Below are 23,582 nucleotides of genomic sequence, written 5' to 3' on the forward strand. Positions count from 1 at the left end.
TTCCTTAACTAACGAACAACAAATAATCGTGCGTTCTTTAAAAAAAACTACATTAAATTTTAACCATAAGTGTAGATACAGCTTACATTTGTCGACAACTTGCATGTAATATAGCACAAGTTAAGAATAAAAAGCTCCTATCGGATTGGAGATATCGATAATTAGATTACTTAGAAAGTATACAATCAAAAAACCTTTTTTATTTCCTCATAAGAGCAAGTGAAGATCATTCCAGGGAAATCTTTCTCTGCTTGTTCAATTTCCTTTTCATAAGTGTACCATGATCCATAAGCACCTACAAACTATTAGTTGTATTAGTCAATCCATATACATTTATCATTTTTATCCGTATGAAGCTACAAAAAATTATTTGTATTAGTCAATCCAAGTGAACCTTGAGATTTTAATTGTACAAGTATACGTAAAGCAAAGTTTTATTTGTGTACCGGTTATTTGTAAAGTAGTTGACTTATTGCAGGACAAAAGGAGTAATGGGGTAAACACCGACAATTTAGTCATATCTAAATATCTCCGAGTCTACCAAGTTGAAATTGAATTAAGTTAGGCCCACGTGTATCACAGATCTACCATCATCACTAAATTCTCACAATAAGCTTGAAACATTAAGATATAATATACGAAAACCACTGTCGAGATTCAGGACTTGGTATATACTATGTTTGTTTAATTGTGTATTATGCTACTATATGTAAGAAAAACTCATCATAGATACCTGGATTTAAATTTTGTACGCCAGACGGGCGTTTCGTTTACAAAAGACTCATACGCGAGGCTCCTATCAGATGTGTTTGAAAGACCAATAAAATTTGGAAATTGAAGAGCGTTTACGGCCAAAATTCCGAAACGTTTTTCCAAATACATCTAAGGTAATCTATTCATGGGGTAGAATTTTTTTTAGGATTTCAGAAATTTCGAAGTTTTGTTGATAGTTAACTTATAAATATGACCATATCAATGTCTAGCAATGCCAACACAGAAGTGCTGACTAATTGGCTACCCGTGGCGGCCAATTTGTATAGAGTGAGGAAGCCAGAGTAAAGTATAATGAACTACCGACCTCCTGCAGTACATACAGAATATGGCAAGTCATCCTTCCTATTGAGATTTAAACTGTATGTCCATTTTGTTCATTCTCGATCATGCAGCTATTGCTGCTTAACATATTTGCATATACAATTTATATTCATTTTATTAATATATCAATAACTTACATTTTCCTGACATCCACATGTCGAAAAACTCATTCCAAGTTCCAAAAAAGCTGAGAAATATATGTTCCTTCCTGGAATGATGATAATACGATACACAAGTGTCTTTCGGATTTCTAATCAAGTGAATTATCTTGCTTCTATTTTCAATGTGTTTCTTCGGTAGATACTGAAACTGACAATGAGTGTTGAGAAGTCTAGGCGATGGAAGGATATCCGTGACGGAAAAATCGGAAATGGTTTCCAGCATCGTCGAAGCTTTGGTTAAATTATCGAGTTCTGCTTTTTTTCGGATTAACATATTGGTAATTTCGTTGATCCAATGTGATCCTACGAAAATGATTATCAAAATCGTTATATATAATATAGTATTACGTTAGTATAAAACTGGACAGTGCATACAAAATTAAGGGGGAAATATATCTTTTGAATCTAAATGATAATTTTAACCGTTGATAATTGCAGCTTACCAAAAGTAGTATAAACCTATTTCAAATTGTTCATGGGTATAGCACGTGTTCTGGATAAAAGCTTTATCCACGCTGAGTTTTTTAATTAATTACTACGACTTTGCAGTAAGTCAAATATAAGCAGAAAGGTAGTCAACAGCATAAATGGCTATCATCAAGTAATTGTGACAGTGTTATTGGCCATAGCACTGCATGGTTTGGAGTATCGGATGTCAAGCGCACTTTTTCGCGAGATTAATTTGTTTCTGTGTTCACTAGAGGTTAACAAGGAGGGGTTATTAAACGTTTAATTTAGTCAATACAATCATTTGTTTAAAGTATCATGTATCATTGATATGTTTCCATTTCAGCTCACATCATTAAAATTTTGACAATGAAGTTTAATAAAATGTAATAATCGACATATTTTGAAGTATTGTCCATAAAATGTGGGAACAAGTTTACGGGATGTATATTTTAATTAATGTTCAATGTCCTGTCTATTTAAATAGCGGTTATAATTTATTCGTCAATAATAATTCATCATTAGTAAGGATCTTTAAGCTAATATTTCAATATCGTGTTGAAATGTGGTTGACTTTAATGATTTTACACTACAATGTCGTGGTATACGACGGGTAACTGTCAAGATCCTGTTTTTGATATGCATGAATGTCAAGACTCTGGTGTCTACATTACGTCATACCCTTTAAACTCTTTAATCATTTGTATGCCGTTGATTGAAAATTCACAAACAGTAGATAATGCACACAATGCTTTTTGGGTCTGAATAACATGAATTTAAACTCAAATGACTTGAATTAATTTTTTATCATGTGTTTACAGTTTATGCAAAATGACTGATACATACCTGATTTTGGGTACGTGCATATCATTATATCTGTTTCTCTTGACTGGAAATTAGTGTTATCTTGTAAAGTTTGTGCTGCTCCTTTCTCTCTGAATGTAATGAATGATGGATAACAAACTCCATCATGCTCCGGTAAGGGAACAGGTTTCAAGTTCTCTATAATTTTCTTCATTTTTTCTATACCCAATGCCATAGTTTGAGTAATGTAATCCTGCAATCAAATTCAATTTCGATAATTTTGAAATATCATCAACTTGCTGTTCAGATTGTTTGACAACATTCATGCTGGGAACAAATTTAAACGTAAACCAATGAAACGTTTCTGTGGATGAAAAATATTTCAAAGCGACATCTTTTCTTGCAAGAAACACACATATTGCATCTTATGAAACTGTACAGAACTGTATGGAAAGAGAATGGGGTGGAAATATTTATTGTTTCGTACGGGGACACTATTTCTAGAGGTGTTGCGATTTTGTTTAACATCTGAACAGACTATGAGTTAAAGGAAAACAAAAAAGTATACGATCCCATGCCGAGCACTGCGAAGACAATGCAAAGAATCCAAAATATATTTTTTCATTAGAAAAACGCAATTATGAAAGGAAAATTACCAACAAATTAATTCTGAACGACATTGAAATTACGTCACAAGAAAGAAAAAAATAAACGAAGAGAGAAGTTTATATGAAAAAATTTACTCGTCAACACAAGACCCGGATAACTATTCGGGTGATTTTAACTTTTCGAATCAGAATTTTTATTCTGAGTGCGTAAAAGTTTTGAAATCATTTAAAAATAATAAAAGCCATGGTACAGACGGGCTAACTACAGAGTTGTATAATTGTTTTCTGGATGGATTTAAAAAAAAATATATACTATAAAAATCTATGAACATTCCCTCGAAACCGGAAGCCTCTTAAAACACGGGGTATACGGACTCTTATCCCAAAGAATTATTAAGACAGAGGTCGAACGGGCGTCCTCTTTCCCTCTTGAATTTTGATTTCAAATTATTAGCCAAACTTATTGCGGAAAGAATTTTTTTTCTTCCTAACGTTATAGATTCGGACCAGACGGTATCTGTGGCTGGTATATAAATTGGTGAAAATCAACGACTAATTGCTGATATCATATTATTCACTACATTAAAAAAAAGTGTCCAGGTCTTATGCTACTATTCGATTTTTTAAAAAAGCGTTTGAACCTTCGAATGGAAATTTATTCAAAAAGCATAAGAACAATCTGGTATCTGGCATAGATATTTTGGACACTGAAATACAACTTTTACAGTTATCTGATAATTTGATTTGTTTTTAGAAAAATGTATTTTCTATGCACGTTTTATTGAATTCCTTTAATGATTTTGAGAAGTGTTCTCGGTTAAACGTATTTTTGTCTAAAACCGAAACAACATGATGGGACTGCAAGTAAAAAGCTCAACAAAGCTGATTCCCTCCCAATTGAAACAGACAGATGACTTTTAAACCTTAGGTTTAAAATTTGATGCTTTTAAAGAAATGATTTGCTCTAAATTAGATACATTTATAGAATAATGGAATCAAATATTGAAGTGTAGAAGATCGGAAACCTTTCCTTGATCAGTGAAACTGTAGTTCTCAAATCACTTGCAATATATAAGCTAATTTATCATGTATTAATTCTATAAGATATCTTATTTTTACTTTATAAGATATCTTGAAATTGAATAAATATAAAAAGGTCTTGTCATGTGACATAAAGTATCATGACGTTAGCGAAACAGACACATTTAGAAAAGCGCACAAATAATGAAACAACTTCGTTAGGAAGGAAAACATGTTTTTTTATTATTAATTGTTTTGGCTTTTAACTAGCTGTCAGTAACTGCGAGTACTCTCAAATCGTACTTTCTTGTTTATTTGACCTGTTGATACTAATTGTATTGCTTTTTTGTTATTTAATGTTATTCAGGGTTATATCTGGTCTATATACCAGCTTTGATAAGTGTTTGGTATAACTATAAATTTTCACTTCGTACTATGAACATCAAAATTATTTATTTTGTAATAATATTTCCTTTCTCTATTGGTACTGTACACGTATACCTAACAACAAAATTATTTTCATTTACCTGTGTTTAAAGTTATTGCAAATGGATGGTGTTTTTGTTCGAGCATATTGTTTTTCTTTAATTGTTTAACATTTCTTACCGATATAACATGTAACTTCTATTATTCTTCCCTTAGTTTATTTATTTTGTATTCAAAATTATTTATTTTGTAAAAATATTTCCTTTCTCTATTGGTACTGTACAGGTATACCTAACAACAAAATTATTTTCATTTACCTGTGTTTAAAGTTATTGCAATTGGATGGTATTTTTGTTCGAGCATATTGTTTTTCTTTAATTGTTTAACATTTCTTACCGATATAACATGTTACTTTTATTATTCTTCCCCTAGTTTATTTTTTTTTTTTTTTTTTTTTTTGTATTTTTTTACATTGTGTCATAGGTCAAATTTATTTTTTCAGTGTATGTTTAATGGTGTTAATATGTCCTTTGATTGAGTTAAGCTATTTCAGTTGATAGTTTATAGTGTTTCTTTCTATGTTGTGATGTTACACTTTTGTTTCAGAAAAAGGGTGAAGGTTTGGTACCATTAAAACGTTTAAACCCGCTGCATTTGTTTGCACCTGTCCTAAGTCAGGAATCTGATGTTCAGTAGTTGTCGTTTGTTGATGTGGTTCATAAGTGTTTCTCGTTTTTTATATAGATTAGACCGTTGGTTTTCTCGTTTGAATGGTTTTACACTAGACATTTTTTGGGGCCCTTTATAGCTTACTGTTCGGTGTGAGCCAAGGCTCCGTGTTGAAGACCGTACTGTGACCTATAATGGTTTACTTTTATAAATTTTGACTTGGATGGAGAGTTGTCTCATTGGCACTCATACCACATCTTCTTATATCTATTTGACAAGTACCATGGGATAGGGTAATAAAAAATAATCCGTACTTACACCAACCTTAATGAGAATCCAGAATAGGTCAGAAATGTCACGATAGAAAGCAACGTTTAACACACATAAATAGGAAATAAGGTGTTGTTATCAGATATAACGTTCTAGATTTTGACCTATTTCAGTATACCTTATTATCACTATCATAGGTGATGTGATGCATAATGAAATGGTACGTTATATAAGTTCAATATATTGTAGCTAAGCTATGTCTTAGTAAATGAATATGTCATTGACCCAATAGGGATGCAAGGATACACATAGTGGTATATTATCAATTGATCCCATGCATTTCATCGATTTACCGCCAACGCTATTTGTGTTTAGGGAGCTACCATTTGATTTTTATGGGGGGGCTAGCATGAAAAATTCTGTCCTGCCTTTTTATTTTTCCCTCTATTCGCTCCTGCCTTTTTATTTTTCACTCTATTCGGTCCTGCCTTTTTTTTTTTTAGTTTATCCTGACTTTTTTTTTGCATAAATTGTCATCCTGCCTTTTTTTTTGCAAATAATCTCATCCTGCCTTTTTTTTTACTCAAAACTCCTGTCCTGCCTATTTTTTTCAAATGTCATCCTAGCCCCCCTAAATTAATCTCCTGCCACGTCCAGTCTAAGTGTGTGGTTTTTTTCTGCTTTGTATCGATCTGATGAGTTAAGCCTTTGTCAAATGCTATTTATAGTTTATTCTTATGTTGTGCTGTTACACCACTGTCCCAGGTTAGGGGAGGGTTGGGCGCTCGCAAACATATCTAACCCCGCCACATTTCACATTCATGTGGCTGTCCCAAGTCAGGAGCCTGTAGGTCAGTGGTTTTTGGTTCCTCTGTCATATTTGTTTTGTTATAAATTAGGACTTTAGTTTTTCTTAATTGAATATTTTCATATTTTCTAGTCGGGGCCTTTTACAGCCGACTATACCATGTATACGGTATGGGTTTTTCTCTTTATTGAAGGCCGTACGGTTGCCTATAATTGCTTAAATATACTTTATTTGAACTTTGGTGGATAGTTGTTTCATTAGCAATCATACTTCATCTCCTTATTTTCATATAAACAGTATCAACTATTTCATGTAGATTTCTTTGTAAAATAAAAATATTTGCCGATATTTTTACTTAATAAAAATACCTGCAAAGTAGAGCTTTTCTGATTTGGTAGAAACTATTGCATCTTGGCCGACATTGCATTCTTTAATTTTCAACATGTTCAATGCAAAAGAGGTTCCGATAAAAACGACATTTACAAGCAAGCAAACGAGAGATAAACGAGATGTCGGAAAATAACATTGCTTCCCTTCCGCAGATAACTGCGGGAATTGGACGAAATGTTATCAATGTTGCTCAAATGTTTAGTACGATATTATAAAATAGTTTGTGCACTTTTACTGATGACTTTTGGCCCTCACAGTATATCATATTGCACACTCAAGCTCGTGGAATAAGATATCCTATTTGGGACAATAGCTCTCAATTTTAATGCATAACCCAATAGTATCTACTGTCGAATGTCAAAAACATGCGATAATATACATGTATACATATTTTCAGATTTTGAACTTAAATTTGATGACAGTCTTATTTTTTCGAAAAATGAAATTTTTTTTTGCAATTACTTGCGGGTATGTTTTTACTCTCTTGATATGAAATCTTTTGTGTGAAGCAATGTTCTTACCTTGCATTTACTTTTAAAAGGATTTGAAGTCAGTACATTTGTATCTAATCCAAGCTAAGTATGCACTTATAATTCTCATTTGATATCCATCAGTGTTATCTCATTGTTATGTCACTGATTTTAGTCGGGTATTTTATCTGTTATTTACATTGGACGTTCTGATATTAAACCTTCACAAGCTTAACCAAACTGCATTTCCCATCATCAACAACGATAATATAATATTTGGTTCACCTTTCACGACGTTGTTTCAAATATATTGCATTTCCTGTATTACTTCTAATCACATATTTGTTATAATAAAACACACTTTTTTATATTTATTATATTTATTAATGAAATGCACATTTATACCCCGAGGGGTTAAAGGCATATACACAATACAACACAAATATATACACAATGCAAAAATGATCAAATATTTAACATCAAATATACCGGTAGTAAAAACAAAATGTAATAAAAAAATAAATATTTGTGCAGGTATTGTGTCCACTGTCCTCAGTGCAAAGACTTTTTTAGTGAACGGAACAGTAAGTGATAACAAATGAAGGTAGAAGTAAATGTAATCTCTTTTTTCACATATTTTTTTTTAAATCCTGGACAAATATCAATTATGTCTTTTTCTGGCTGTTTACGTAAATATTTATTAATTTTACATGTTAAGAAAAAGTGGGTTTCATCCTAAACCTCATTAATATAACAATATTTACAAATTCTATTTTCTCTTTGAATTCTTTTATAGCTACCCCTAATTATTTCCAAGAAATGGTCACCTACTCGCATTTTACATAAAAAATTTTGATTTTCAAAATTATTTTTAAGAATGTATTTGTCTATTTCATATTTTGTCTCAACTTTACTGAACACGAACATTTTACTTGTTTCATCATGTTCATTAGTTGAATTTTACTTTCAAAAAATATATCTAATGGTATTTAAGAATAACAAAATTAGTGTTGAGCGCACAGTAACATGTTTGCCGTCGCCACAATCGTAAATGTCTGTCCAAAGTTAGGGGCCTGCTATTTGAATTGTTTCACGTGTTGGCATACATAGGCCTTTTATAGCTAACTATACGGTACCGTGCGGTGACTTGTAGTCACATTCATTCAGGTCCTTTGTTCTCCGTAGGTTAGTAGTCTCATTGGCTATCTCCATATTTCTTTATTTAAAAAATGAGTTGAACTTCATGGTGAAATGATAGACTAGGCTTAGATTATTTGCTGAAGGGCAAGTTAGTAGACGTATAGTAATTCGAGAGAGGGGTCCATTATTTCGAATAAAAGTGTCATTTCGTTACAAGGCGACATTCAACTACTGTAAATTAAGAAATTATTGCGAGGTTTTTATTAATGCGAATAATGCGACTACTTTAGTATCGCAATAATAAGAACTCGCATTCTGATATCAAATACATATATCTGTATGTAGCTTTTCCTAAAATCGCAATAATTAAACTCGCATTTTTGTTATTTTTTTTAAAAATCGCAATAATAAATGCACGCAATAATTTCTGAATTTACAGTATAAGCATTCTGAGAGAGGAAATAACGACATTTGCTCTTAGTTAATGATAAAAATCGTTTAAAGGATTGATAACACTAAAATAAATAAATACACATACTCCCTATTTGTGTTTTGTTTAATGTCCAAATCGGAAATTATTTAAGGATTTATTGAAGAATATAGGCCGCACAATAGGATGGTCCCTGTTCCTTCCCGTCTGTCAGTGAAACTTACATGTAGTGGGGTGTTTGTTTGCCTGGGCGCTATGTATAAAAAATCAGTCACATCTGATGAATCGTGTAGGTTGAGTGTCACGCTATCGAGAGGTCACCAGTTTGTTTCATTCAAAGCACCCCTATATGGAACATACCAATATTTTTCGAATGGCAGTCCAAATTTCGTGCTTTTCAATCTGGTCAAACTATCAATTGTAATGATAATGCATAAAAGATTTGCTACTGATTCAATCACTTATAAAAAAAAAGGACAGACTTGTTAAACCTAATGGAATTCCATTATCGAAAAGTCTATATTACAAGTATGTTCATTTATTATACATATATTCGTGGAATCGAATACTAGTATATACAATTACTTTTCCCGATCAATTAATAATTTTTTTATAAACAATGTGTGGTTCGTTTCATCTCAGTTCCTTATTGGTGAAAATTTGATTAAAACGTCAAATGTTCTTGCTGTCTTCTGGAAATCATAGTGGAAAGTCATGAAAAATGACGACTATGCCTGATGACGTCACATATAAAGAACGCATCTTTTGGCAGATCAGTAAAGACTTTTGTCTGCATATCGGCTAAAAATCATCAGAGAAACATCTTCCACCACCGAATCTCACGTAACGCTATAGTGTTACACTCTCGACAGTTAAATTTTAAATATTTGAAAAGCTTGACAAAATGGCAAGCCAAAGTGGACAAAACAAAGCTATTTTTTTAATATAAAAAATCCTTTTTTAATATTAAAAAATCCTTTTCTGATATTAGAAAATGAATTCCTTTTATTAAAAATGAATTCTTGATATGAAAAAATGATTTTTTAATATTATAAAATAGCTCTTTTTGTCCACTTTGGCTTGCCATACGACTAAGGATAATGGATTTAAAATCGTATCATCCCATTAGATTGTAGATGGCGTAGTGCACTGATGATTCATCCGAATACCCATATCAATGTTATTAACCTGTCTGAAGGACTCGAAATCGTATATCATAGAATAAATATAAAAAAAGATAACAAAAGGATAAAATGTTGTCCAGTATTTAGGAATTCTTTCAGATGCACATATATACGTTGTTGTATATATATCATTGATATTTCTTTCATTTTAAATATCTTTTCTAATATAAAAAAGAAGATGTGGTATGATGACAACTTTCCACAAGAGCCCAAATGACACAGAGGTTAACAACTATAGGTCACCGTATTGCCATCAACAATGAGCAAAGCCCATACCGCATAGACAATTATAAAAGGCTTCGATATGACAAATGTAAAACAATTCAAACGAGAAAACTATCGGCCTAATTTATGTACAAAATAATGAACGAACAACAAATATGTAACACAGCAATAAACCAATAAACGACAACCACTGAATTACGGGCTCCCGACTTGGGACAGGCACATACAGAATGTGGCGGGGTTAAACATGTAAGCGAGAGCCCAACCCTCCCCATAAACTGGGACAGTGGTATAACAGTACAACATAAGAACAAAATATAAAAAAACAGTTGAAAAAACTTAACTCATCAAATTGATACAAATAGAAATACATCTAACAAAACCACAGAATAGACGTGGACGGGTACATGTACATCCTAACAACAAAAAGACACTAAGTACAGATCTGAGAGTACTCGCAGTTACTGACAGCTAGTTAAAAGCCAATAACAACTAATAAAAAAGAAATCATGCATCTAAGACTAAATTATCAATTCTAATATGACGTGCTTCTTTCGCTTTGTAAACAACACCGTGATAAAATTCTCGATATATCTATACTTAGCGCAGACTCAGATATGTGCATGTTGGTGGCTGTTACTATTTACCTCCCACGTAAATCCACATGTATCGTAACCTATGTGTAAACACTATGTCGATTTCGTTATGTTCAAATTGAAATTGAAAAAGAAACTACAGAACAGTTATTCCTATTATAATGCATAACAAAAAGAATTAATGCACAAGGGCTTGAAAAATGTATCAAATCAAAGTAAAATAAAATTCCGCGAAATTTCATGAATAATTTTGGCGCATTAACGTCATGTCATAACATGACGTCATACGAATGAAAACTCTCAAACTGAAGGTTTTCCGTTACGTATACGCCCTAAATTTGGATAATATTGCATTAAAATGGAGTTTTGAGGTAGGTGTTGTTTCATTTTCTATTCCTTGCAATATTTGCACATTTGTGGATTTCAGCAAGTCAACATGGCGGCTCACCCCTTAGTTACGACATGTCAACTCTTGATTTGACAGTAAATAGTAGCCAACGAAAAAAATGTTTGGGTTAAGAATTATGAGAATTGAACACATTTTTTCTAGTGCTTATTTAAGAAATAATTCATGTAAGACTTAGATTTATTTGAAATTTGTAGCGTGTATCTTACAGGGGTAAAAATAGAACAGCCATACACACGGCAATCTTACCTTCGCTTCAGTTTTTAAATTACCGTATTTGTCCTATTAGAATCGAAATAATTCATGAAAGCCATAGATTTGTTGGACATTTACACATGGCCTGGACCGTGATATTCGTTAAAATTCGAATATCACGGCCCAGGCCATGTGTAAATGTAAATGGTATTACTATTAAAAATGTAATATTGTATTAATATGGTCTTCAACACCAATGGGTATAGTAAATAGTCGAATTTCACCATTTATTAGGTAAAACACTGTAAATTGACTGGGACACTGTCCCAGGTTAGGAGGGGTTAAAAGCCAGCGAGTCATACCCTTAAAATTAACAGAAATAGAGCATTTTTAGTTTGCAATGAGGATTCTTTGCCAACTTTTTCGGAAAATTAAGGACTTCGGTAAACTACTACACAGCGATCATATTTTATTTTATCTTAATTTCACAAATCATATATATTTATAAGATCATGTCTACAAGTGCATAGTTGTACGCTTTTATATTCTGAATATGATAATACATTGATTGTTGGTGGATTTTACGTCCAGTGGCAAATATTTCAAAATGCACAATTGCAACACTTTGAAAAATACAGTTTTGAATTAATCCTGCAAGGTATTATTCAATTTGCGTGACAATAAAATACTAGTGTGAGTTCGTGGTCTAGAGGTTAAGACCCATGGCTACAGTGCTGAAGGTCCCGAGTTCGATTCTCACTCGGGGTGCTAAAACTATCAGTACATCAGAAGGGTGATTTTCACCCTCTTACACACATCTCTAGTACCCATACCGGAGTTTAAACTAGAATGGGTATAATGGGGGCCTCGGTTGGTCAAAGTTGCTCCCGACTTTGACCTGGAGATCAATCTACTAACTGATATCTCTTCGGTTTGTCTGTTCCCGCCGAGCAGCCCGGTGGTTCTCTCCGAGTACTTCGGCTTCCTCCACCATAATAACAGATTCTGCCCGGTTTCCTAACACTCCCTGGTGTTGGGGTGGGGATTGTCCTTGTAAATATTGAACATTGTAAATACGTTAGTGACACATCTCCATTAATCCCAATAGGGAGTGTACATGGATTCCACTGTACCCTCGCAGCTCTCGAGAGGTGCTCCGTAATCGGAGGGATCTACGTACATACATACATACATACATACATACTAGCGCTTGTTTTGCGCCATTTTTCATGTAACAAAAAAAAAACGATTAAAGTTTCTTAATTGTATCTTAAATATACGAGTCTTATATAACAAATAAGTATTAATCTATATAATTAATATGTTCGAGGTGACAAGATGGACATAAACATTCAAAGACAAACTGTTGACGTTTTTTCGTAAAAGTTCGAGCTAGAAAATCATCCATAATTGACATTCATGAAAGACCATCATAGACTAAAGGGAAATTATTGTCCTAATTAAATACACCCGGACCGTTGCATACAAACATGACAAAGGTTAGGGCAAATATTCACTGTTTTTATTCGACTCACAGTGTTATTATCTAAAATTTGTCAAATCCTACTGGAAATACATACATGTGATTCTTCCGGCGGGAGTCTAAATCTCCTGATTTTTAATCCCTCTTCCGTCCATTCCGTTAATAATTCAAATCTTCCGTTCTTTTCAAAATTTACCCCTAAAAATTTGCTAGTCGATGTCAACATTAAAATTACGTTTTTGTGTCACCGATGACGTAATTTTTACCTGTAAATCAGAAATTGTATAATTATATGGCTTCTCTTGACAGCTTGGGTGTCAACACATATATTAATATACGATTTTTACCTCAGGCTAACTTCCGTTATGTAATTAAAGCTTTGTGTATTTGAAAAAAAAAAACACTTAAAAGAAATTTCTGGTTACTTCCCTTGATTTTTCATGTTAAGTTATCCTCCTTAAAATAATGTAAATCGATAAAAGAATATGAACATGATGAATGAATTACAAATTGAACAAATAATCATATAAGGATGGTAATTTAATGATTTTAAATGTCTTAGGACAAATAAGAAAATATTATTTTGAAGATTATTTGAGAGATCTATACTTCTTTTCAATGCTTGAATTGAAATTTATAAGCCATGTATTGACCTTAATTTAGCATGATACCGACCGTGCGAGAGCTGTATAGCCAGTCAAGATCGTTAAAAACTCGTTTAGAAAAATCATTTAGCCTGACTAAGAGTTTATGCTACATTTTTTTGTAATTCTGGCAAAATCAAAATTAGTTAGAAAATGGAATTACACAGTTAAACTCAAAATAAATTATTGGATGGTAGAACTAAGAAACACACTCATAAAGACAAAGATGAGGAAAGGAAAAAAATCAGATACAAATAGTATAGCTTAAGGTTGGCAAGTATTTCACATGGTAATAATACAGAGAGAATACATTAATAGTAATACTGTTATCTGAAAAAAAGGGGAAAATATGTAGCTTTATCATCAAAATATACACTGAAAACGGCGATAAATATGTCGATAAAAAATCGCCAGTTATGAGGCCCAAACTCAAGCTTAAAATTTTCAAATCTCCAGTTGTGACTTGACAACTCTGTCACATGTATTGAAATAGAATATCAAAAAGTCTGTTTCAAATACATGTACATAAAATATTGTTCACAGCTTTATTTCCATAAGTTCTAAATCTAAATGTTTCTAAATTAGCGCTTTATGTTTACTGCTATTGTGGGTATTTTGATATAAAAGTGCAAATGTTACATGTTTTTTTCTACTTCAAATTTTGCATCGATGGACGTCGCTAACCAACATAAACTAAGTCGTGAATTGGTTAGCAGTTAACTTTACGTAAGACTTGACTTGTACAAACACAGAGCTGTGACAGTACGCACCTCGGGTAAACATCGACGATGTGATTTGTTTAACGCGTCACGTGGTTACCACTTACTGATTTGCAGGGAGTTAGTATATTTCATGAAGACACTGTGACGTCAAAACTACTTATCACTTTTTACTATTATTTGTATTTTATTTCATTGTTTATTTTTAACATTTAATAAAAGAAAAAAATTCACAGGAAAAGTCCCTTGTGCGATAAATTCGTTATACGGTTTGCTGATCCCGTACGGCCTCACACTTTGAATTTACTATCCCTCTTTGGATCGGTCACTAATCTTCCTCGATTCCTTTGATAAGTTTCACAACAATTTTGTGACTAAGGTTGATCGTAAGTATACTAAATTGTTCATGACTTACGATCATCTTTTGTTGTAAGATTTTTTGTGAAACTGACCACTGCTTCCGCCTAACAATGGTATGTATGCGCGGAATGATGATGATTATGCTGGCAAACTGAAATGCTTATAATATAACTGGGGCCAGTATCATGAAGCAATCTTACTGTTTTAGATCATCTTAAGATCATCTTATCTACTAAGAGTGTATCTTGAAGTAATCTTAGAATGATTGACAGTCCTTAAAATTCATGTTGCACTCGCAACCCTAAGAGTACTCTTTATCCTTCTCGGAACACTCTCTTAGTTTTAATCTTAACGACTGGGTATCTCGAACGTCGACAATCAGCTTAAGATCGTCTTTGATTATTCTTAGCAAATTTAAAATATCTCAGCAATTTTTTTTTTTCACTGAAAACTTAACAGAAATTTCTAAAAGTGGTCCGGGCACCCCTATCTCTCTCTTAGTTGATAACATTGCGTTTGTAATGTTCTTGCATGTGCGTTCAAGAGAACAAAATAGGATATCCAGAAGGATCTTTAGAGATCGAACAAATCCATTGAATTTCCTAGACGACCGTAGAATTGTCCGTGATTACAGAATCTGAAAATGTCCCGAGTAACAGCTTTTGTTTCATCTGAATAACTGTCGGTATTGTTTCCGATTCATCTTTGTTAAAGTTAGCTTTTCTTATCACGATAGGATGTGGTAATGAGACAACTATCTTAAAAGGTTCAAATGAAGTGGATGTAAGCAATCATAGGCAATCGTACGGCCTTTAACAATGACAAGAACCCATACCATATAGTAGGCTATAAAAGACCCCGACATGAAAAATATGTAACAATTTGATTCAGAAAACCAACAAACAAAACAATTTATGAAAAACCAATATGACAGACATGAAACAACGTCAACCACTGAACTACAGGCTCCTGACTTGAGACAGACACATAAAGAATGTGACGGGGTTAAACATGTTTGAGAGCGCTCAACCCTCCCCTAACCTGGGGCAGTGGAGATACAGCACAACATAAGAACTAACTATCAAATTCAGTTGAAAAGGCCTTAACTTATCAGATCACAACGAAGAACAGCTAACAAATAAACAAACCGGACATGGCGGGGTATTTACACATCCAAACAATAATAAAAAAAAGACACAAAGTACAGATCTGAGTCTACTTGCAGTTGCTGACAGCTTGTTCAAAGCCAATGACAACTAATAAAAAAAAATCATGTATCTAAGACTAAAAAAAAACAATCAATACACATCCAACATCCAATGGATTTAGGATAAAGACGTCATTAACAGTCTGAGAAACACATGATCTTTTGTAATGCCAAAATATAGGTATCGACAGATTCTAGTACCGTAAAAGTGCATATGTGTAAAACATTAATATTTGTTCTGGTTTTAATTTACTGATAACAAAATCAATATTTAACCCAATTAAACCAATATTCAAAGGTCTAATTACAGTGTTGAATTGGTAACCTTTTAGAATAAGTTTTTTTAAAGGAGTGATTAGTCCTGATAAGGTTACCCGAATCGTATCTAAATTTTCAGGCTCGGTAAACAACATCATCGTAAAAATTAGGATGTGCTATTCTGTTTGAAATAAGTTTTCTACAGGGGCAGCCAAACTCGCAAACCAAATCTGTGTATCTTTGGAAAAATGTAGTAAAGGTTTTAAGTAATTCGGTAACGAAATTCCCGACTTAATAATTACCAGTAATACATATATTACGTTCATTGAAATCCAAAACGTCACTACAGACACGGGCATAGCGAACGAGTTGGGATATATAAACATCACAAGACAGTGCCATCAGCGTCCAAAAATGGAAAATGTACAATAGGGAAAGACAAATCGTCCCTTGTTTTCTTCGGACCGTTTGGAGCAGCTCTTTCTGCCATTTTTGATTTTATTCAATGTTTGAAAATATTTCTTTAATATAAAATAAGGAGATATAGTATGATTGCCAATGAGACAACTATCCACCAAAGTTGAAATAAAGTGGATTTAAGCAATTATAGGCAACTGTTAGGCCTTCAATAATGAGAAAAATCCATCTATTAAACGCACAGATGACTTTTACTATCGATTTTGCCGCGAATTCCAATATTCTTCTCAAAAATCAAAGACGGTCACTTCGGAAAAGTCGATAAGAGTACTATCTTAACTTGAAGTCGTAAGTGTATACTAAGGTAGCAGGTACATTGTTGAGAGTAACCCAAGAGGGGATTGGAGATACGCTCTTAGCACCCTCGTAACTTTCTCGTAAAGCGTTCGTAAGTTTCCTATTAAATGAAGCTTAAGATAGGATTTCATGATAGTGGGGCTGGTAACAAGAAATTCTATTAAGAGAGATCGTAAGTATTGAATTAAGGGGAAGTTAAGATAATCCTAAGATCATTCAAAGAGTGTAAATCAAAGCTCCCTCAGGTTGTTCGTAGATCGGACTTATTTTCCCCATAAATTGCATCGTAATAGTTTTCAAGTTGCGAGTTCTTAAAATTTTTCCGGCGTCTCCGTGTTAGGTTCCTCGTTAAGAAATTAGAATCGTCTTAAATAAATCATACAAACGGTTTAATGAACGATGAAATGCGCACAATAATCAACAACCCATTTAACCTAAGGTAAACAAAATGTCAAAGGCACTTTTAAAATCAACGAATGAACACAATGAGTTTCTACCCGATGAGAAATAAAGTGAAACAAGAGCATGCATGATAAACATACTGTCTTGAACAGAGTAGCCTTGAAGAAATCCTCCCTGTGCGTCTGTTATAATCCCTAATTCGTCAGATAATTCATTAATTCTTGCATTCAGAATTGCTGTAAAAACTTTTCCTAAACTTGAAGTGGGACAAATTGCCCGATAATTATCAAGATTATTTATATCTCCCTTATATTCAAACAAGGGTTTTATTACACCAATTAGCCATGAATCAGGTATTATACCGGAATTAAAAACTAAGTTAAACAATTTCATTTATTATACTTCACGTAAAAATTGCAAGATTATGATTGGCTAATGCGAGGGAGATAATTTACTCTATCCCTTGGCTCAGCCGAAGACAATATTTTGAATGTCACCCTCTCGTGCAGATCAATCAAAAACCGATTATTTAAAGGACAATGAATGGAATTTACATCGATGAATTAAAGACCATGCTCAATTTCTACGTTTTTGCCTCAGAACTTTTTCAAAGACTGCCAAAATAATATAAAAAAACATTTTGCTTTACTCCTAGTTGTTGTTTTTCTAATGACTGTAACGTTGTTATGTACGTAACGTTATAGTCAAGTACTTTCAATTTAGAATCTAAAAGTAAAAGACAATAATAATAGAACATTCACTAAATAACACATAGTAGAGAGGGTGACAGATTGATACCATCGAAAGAACAATGTCAACCGCAGTTGACAATGTTGCTCGGGGTATAATTACACCTTATATAAGAATGCCGGATTTTTATTGGTTGTTAGCCAGTGTATTTTTCACATATTCTAACATGTTTTCCTCATTTCAAACGAATTTGCCTTTTTTTTTACCACTGCCGGTGAATTTGCCTCAAATTCGCCTCTCTGCCGTGGTATTTGCCATTTTAGATATTCCCTTTTTACCCTCGCGAGAGTGTTCCCGCCAATATTATTCGGAACCTTTCTCATTTTATACCGACAACAAGGTTAAGCATTCAGAAAACTGTCAGAAATGTACATATAAAGAGGGGGAAAAAATGTCTATACAAATGAACGATTTAATGATGGAATAACAATGACGTTTACACATATAGATACCATGACATATGTGCTAATATCCTATAAATTTGAAGGTCACACTTTCGTTCATTTATCTTGTTTTGATTTCGTCTTAATTATTTTGACCATCAGGACGACTGGTGTTCAATAGCACTCGATATGCCGGTTCTATAGAATGGCGGATTGTAAAGCTTTAGTTTTCCAATTATTTCGTGTAGTATTTTTTAGCTTATTCCAAGTGGTTTCTGTTATGAATTAGTATTGTTGGTTATCATCTAAACCTTACCTTATTACCGTCTGCTGTTCGGCAAGAACTCGTCGAGCCTGCATAGGTTACCATATAAAGGGCCACACTCCAAGAAATCAACATGCTTGTTAGAGATATAACGACTAAAAAATGCTAGCGTGATCTGTCATAGAACAGCTTTTTGTATGTGTGATTCTCAAAATTATAATGTATATTTTGCGTGCTGAGGTTATGCACTTTGATACTGAGAAAAAAAATTAGAAAAATATACTTTCATTTTAGTCTAGTACAAGCTGTGTAATGTATATTTCATTACCATGATATTCACTTGATTATTCTTGTAATATTTCCAACTTGAATAGAAACTTAAGGAACGCCACAGCTGCCTTGTGATAACGATATTCATAAGGCAGCTGTGGCGTTCCATAGAAACTGTCATCAATTAAATATATTTAGAGGTCCAAAAGTAGACTTATTTATGTTATGTGGATGAGGTATAATTCCCTATGAGACAACTATCTACTAAAGACCAATTGTACAAAAGGATACACTGGGTATGATTATAAATTGTCGGGTGCAATAGGCTACTTACAAACACCTTCAAAGAGTTTAGTTGGTGCGAATTCATTCCGCTAGCAAACAAAACGTAGACGGACACCGTAGACTATAGAAATATTGAAAGAGAAGAAGTCGTTGTAAATGTTTTCCTCTGGCAAATTTTAATATATCCACAATTACAAATAATAGGGACTTAGGTCAAAGTACGGCCTTCAACACGGAGCCTTGGCTCACACCGAACAGCAAGCTATAAAGGGCATCAAAAATTACTAGTGTAAAACCATTCAAACAGGAAAACCAAAAGGTCTAATCTATATAAAAACGAGAAATGAGAAACACTTATGAACCAAATCAATAAACGACATCAATAAACGACAACCACTGAACATCAGGTTCCTGACTTAGGACAGGTGCAAACAAATGCAGCGGGTTTAAAAGTTTTAATAGGCGCCAACCTACACCCTACCTGAAACAATAGTGTAACATCACAACATAGAAAGACACACTATAAAATATAAATTGAAATGGCTTAACAAAATCAAAAGACATATTTACAAAAACAAGTGAACATACACTGAACGAATAAATTTGATCTATGACAAAATGTAAATACAAAATTAATAAAACAATGGGGTTAGATGTTTAACAATATCAGATAGACAACCATAACCTTGAACAAAATGCCGCCAAATAAAATAACGTACACAGGTAAATAAAAATAAGTTTGTTGTAAGGTATACATAGAGAACGGTAATATTTTTACAAAATAAATAATTTTTGTTGTTCCTAGTACGAGAACAAAAGTGAAAATGTATCGTCATACTAAACACTTATCCAAGGTTGTATATATTAAAAATAGTGAGGCTAGATATAACACTGAATTAGTAAACATTAAAAATAACAAAAATACATTACAAATTGTATTAACAGGTCAAGTTAACACGAAAATACGATTTGAGAGTACTCGCAGTTACTGAATAAAATTGAGAGTGGAATTTGGGAATATGTCAAAGAGACAACAACCCGACCAAAGAATAGATAACAGCCGAAGGCCTCCAATGGGTATTCAACGCAGCGAGAAATTATCGCACCCGGAAGTGGGCATCAGTTGGCCCCTAAATAAAAATGTGTACTAGTTCAGTAAAAAATGGACGTCATACTAAACTCCAAATCATATATTAAATGAACTAAAATTAAAAAACATACAAGACTAACAAAGGCAAGAGGCTCCTGACTTGGGACTGGCGCAAAAATGCGGCATGGTTAAACATGATTTGTGATATCTCAATATACCTATACCTCTAGCCAATGTAGAATAAAGAAACTCACAGCAATACGCACAGTAAAACTCAGTTTAAAAGAAGTGTGAGTCCGATGTCAGAATAGGTAACAAAAGAAACTAAGCAAAATGACAATGATACATAAATTAACAAAGGACTACTAGCAGTAACTGACCTGCCAGCTCCAGACCTCAATTAAACTGATTGAAAGATTTTGTCTTCATCATATGAAAATCGAGCACAATCTCTCCCGTTAGGGGTTTAGTATCATACCATCATAAAATATATGAGAAGAACATAACCCGTATCATGTCAACAACAGGTTTTAGAATAAATGTGTTTATTTCCGGTGCAAAGACCCTATGAGTGAATCAATATTAATACCAAAATATGCCATCCTTAATGAAATGACAAAAGTATCGTAACTATATCCCTTCTGGATAAGTCTGTGTAAAGGCTTGGTTAGCTTTTGAGGTGAATGCCGACATTTTTGTGCTTTGCAAAAAATATTACCATTAAAGATTGACTGAAAGCTAGTTAAAAGCCAAAAACAATTAATAATAAAAAATCATCCATCAGAGATTAAAATCAACTTAAACACATCCCAGTGATTTAATCTGCTGATGACAAAATCGATATTTGTGCCAATGTAAACTATATTCAAAGATCTTATTACAACATTAGTAAGATAACCTTTACTAATAAGTTTGTTTAAAAGTTCGATGAGTTTACATAGTGATTTCTGCGCTTTTAGTACAATATTACCGTAAAATTTAGGATGTGAAATACCTTTTTTAATAAGTTTTCTACAGGTACAGCCAAATTTACTAATCAAATCTGTGTATCTATGAAAGAATTTTGTAAGAGTTTTAAGCAATTTACGGTAACGAAATCCCTGACTTAATAATTTACCAGTTATGCATGGATTACGTTGGTTAAAATCTATGACATCACTACACACACGGGCATTACGAACGAGTTGGGATACATAAACACCGTATGATAGAGCCAAAGGAACATCGCCGTCTAAAAAGGGAAAACTAACAATAGGAAATGAAAAATCGTCTCTTTTGTCATAAATTTTAGCAAGGAATTGTATATTTAAAAGGAATGGAAACGCGACTCGAGATCAATCGGGATACCCGCAGAGCACTCGCAGAGCTATAATCCATATCTGACTCGGTCGGAAGTATGATGAATCATATAAAGAATCATGACGGTGGTCCATTCCCTGTCATATAGATCGGTCTTTTAAATTCACGGGGTAATCTTGCTTGAGAAGATATAAAGGAGAGAGAAACCCAAAATCAAGAATAAACTTCCATTCCGTGAATAGTTTAGGTCTTAGGTATCATTTTAATGCCTCATCGAACATACGTTTGTAATATTTTATTATGAAAATTCTTATTGAAATAGACCTCGGTCTTGAAACTTGAGTGAGTTTCATCCGGATTACAAAACAAAAAATACAGTGTTTTGATTTTTTTCTAAAAGGTCGGCAACTACGAAGTGCAAAACAAAATAGTTGATATCATTATGAAGCTTAAACCTAATTCTAGCATTTTGTCATTTTTTTAAGTTTCTGGTAACATTTCTGAATTTTCTACGATTTTTCGAAATTTCAGTTTTGAATTTCATTATTCCCTCAAAACACGTCTTTCAATCTGGGAGTGTAATACGATTTCTTCTAAATATTGGAAAGTAGAAAGAATAAAGTGAGAAAATGAGATATCATTTTAAAGAAGGAATATTTTCCTACAGTTTGGTATAAATTACGAATGCTAAATGATATTGGTACAATGAAAATGATTTTATTTCGAAACATGTTGAAAATTTTAAGTAGTGCCTCAATAAATACACCAACACGCCGTATTCTGGTAAGGGTTAAATAACTACTTGAAATAGATGTGACATTGACATACAATTTAAAAGCTTAGTTTTTTTTCTATCACATAGTGTTGGTTTTATGAAAATGGTGATAAAAACGAATTTGCTATGATTTTTCAAAATCCCATGTTTATAGTTCACATTGACGCCATTTTGTTCAGTCAAAATCCCGACACCGACGAAGTCGGGAAATTACAGGCAAGAAATGTATATAAGACTTCCGATTGGGATTGATTGTGCCGTTTTATACACGATTTTAATCATTTATTTTTTTGTCAAATACTATTTTTATACTTAATCGTTGTTTGGTAATGCACTTTGCCATTATTAAGCTTTGCAGCAAATTACCACAAGCTTAAAAGCAAAACAGTTCCTCCCTTTTTATCTAGAATAGCAGTAGTCTAGAGGTCGCAAAATATTCCTTCGGTGTTAAAATAAATAATATGCGAATGTCGGAAAGTTTTAACTGTTTCTAATTAAACAAATTATTGCACCACGGCATAATTTAGCATTTATTAACAGGTGAGCTCGGCATGATTTCTTTTTGACACCTTAAATCAGGGACAGCCTATAGTTAGTATACACTGTTCCTGCTTAAATATATATATACGACAAAAATTAGCTTATCAATGATACATGATAGATTATACCTGCAAATTGGATATCCCATACCGGTGTTTATTATAACACCTATTATCTAAGTTCTTTTATCTAGACAAAATACTACATCTGTTCACGTACTACTTCCTTTATACTTTTCTATAACAGTCATATTCAAAAATTGATAAGTAATTTTTTTGCATTACCGTTAAATCTTTTTAAAAACTCGTATAATGACAGATTTCATCTATTAATTGATCTTAATTGTTGCATACCTTCGTGAAATATCAAGAGGAGGTACAAGAAAAAAAAAAATTTTCAGAAGTAACTTTGTTTAAGGTTGTACTTTTTGTTTATTTCATTTAAGGAATTGTATATCTAAATAGACAATTCCTTGTTTCATTTCATGATTAAATGACCAAGTTCGATAACTACTGCCAGATAAGTAACGAGCCAGTTAGGGCGACGGGATGTAATTAACACACCACCCAAGACAGAGATGCATCATACAATTTTATTTGAAGTCGGTCGCGTTTCCACCCTTTTAAATATACAATTCCTTGATTTTAGTATGGAGTTTCCCTTTAAACATTGAAATGTCTAAATCTAGAAAAGGACAACTACTGCTGTATATGTTTAAAGTAAGTTCCTTTAAG

General features: G+C 33.0%; 1 protein-coding gene across 16 annotated transcripts in view; it reads right to left on the reverse strand.

Annotated features, from left to right (window-relative positions):
- LOC127706407 (sulfotransferase 1C2-like) overlaps positions 1 to 23,582 on the reverse strand; it is a 55,010-nt gene that overhangs the window by 10,123 nt on the left and 21,305 nt on the right. For 8 of the 16 annotated variants that reach the window (XM_052210995.1, XM_052210994.1, XM_052210993.1 and 5 more), the window contains exons 2-5: positions 12,925 to 13,093; positions 2,550 to 2,760; positions 1,233 to 1,559; positions 195 to 295 (exon numbers count right to left, since the gene is read on the reverse strand). In XM_052210995.1, the coding sequence (XP_052066955.1) occupies positions 195 to 295; positions 1,233 to 1,559; positions 2,550 to 2,760; positions 12,925 to 13,053 (768 nt within the window). In that variant the 5' untranslated portion in view covers positions 13,054 to 13,093. The remainder of the gene's footprint in view (positions 1 to 194; positions 296 to 1,232; positions 1,560 to 2,549; positions 2,761 to 12,924; positions 13,094 to 23,582) is intronic. The other 8 variants (XM_052211006.1, XM_052211005.1, XM_052211004.1 and 5 more) reach the window with 1 other exon arrangement.

This window comes from Mytilus californianus, unplaced genomic scaffold (genome assembly GCF_021869535.1).
Source record: "Mytilus californianus isolate M0D057914Y unplaced genomic scaffold, xbMytCali1.0.p SCAF_6, whole genome shotgun sequence".
Classification (NCBI taxonomy): Eukaryota; Metazoa; Mollusca; class Bivalvia; order Mytilida; family Mytilidae; genus Mytilus; species Mytilus californianus.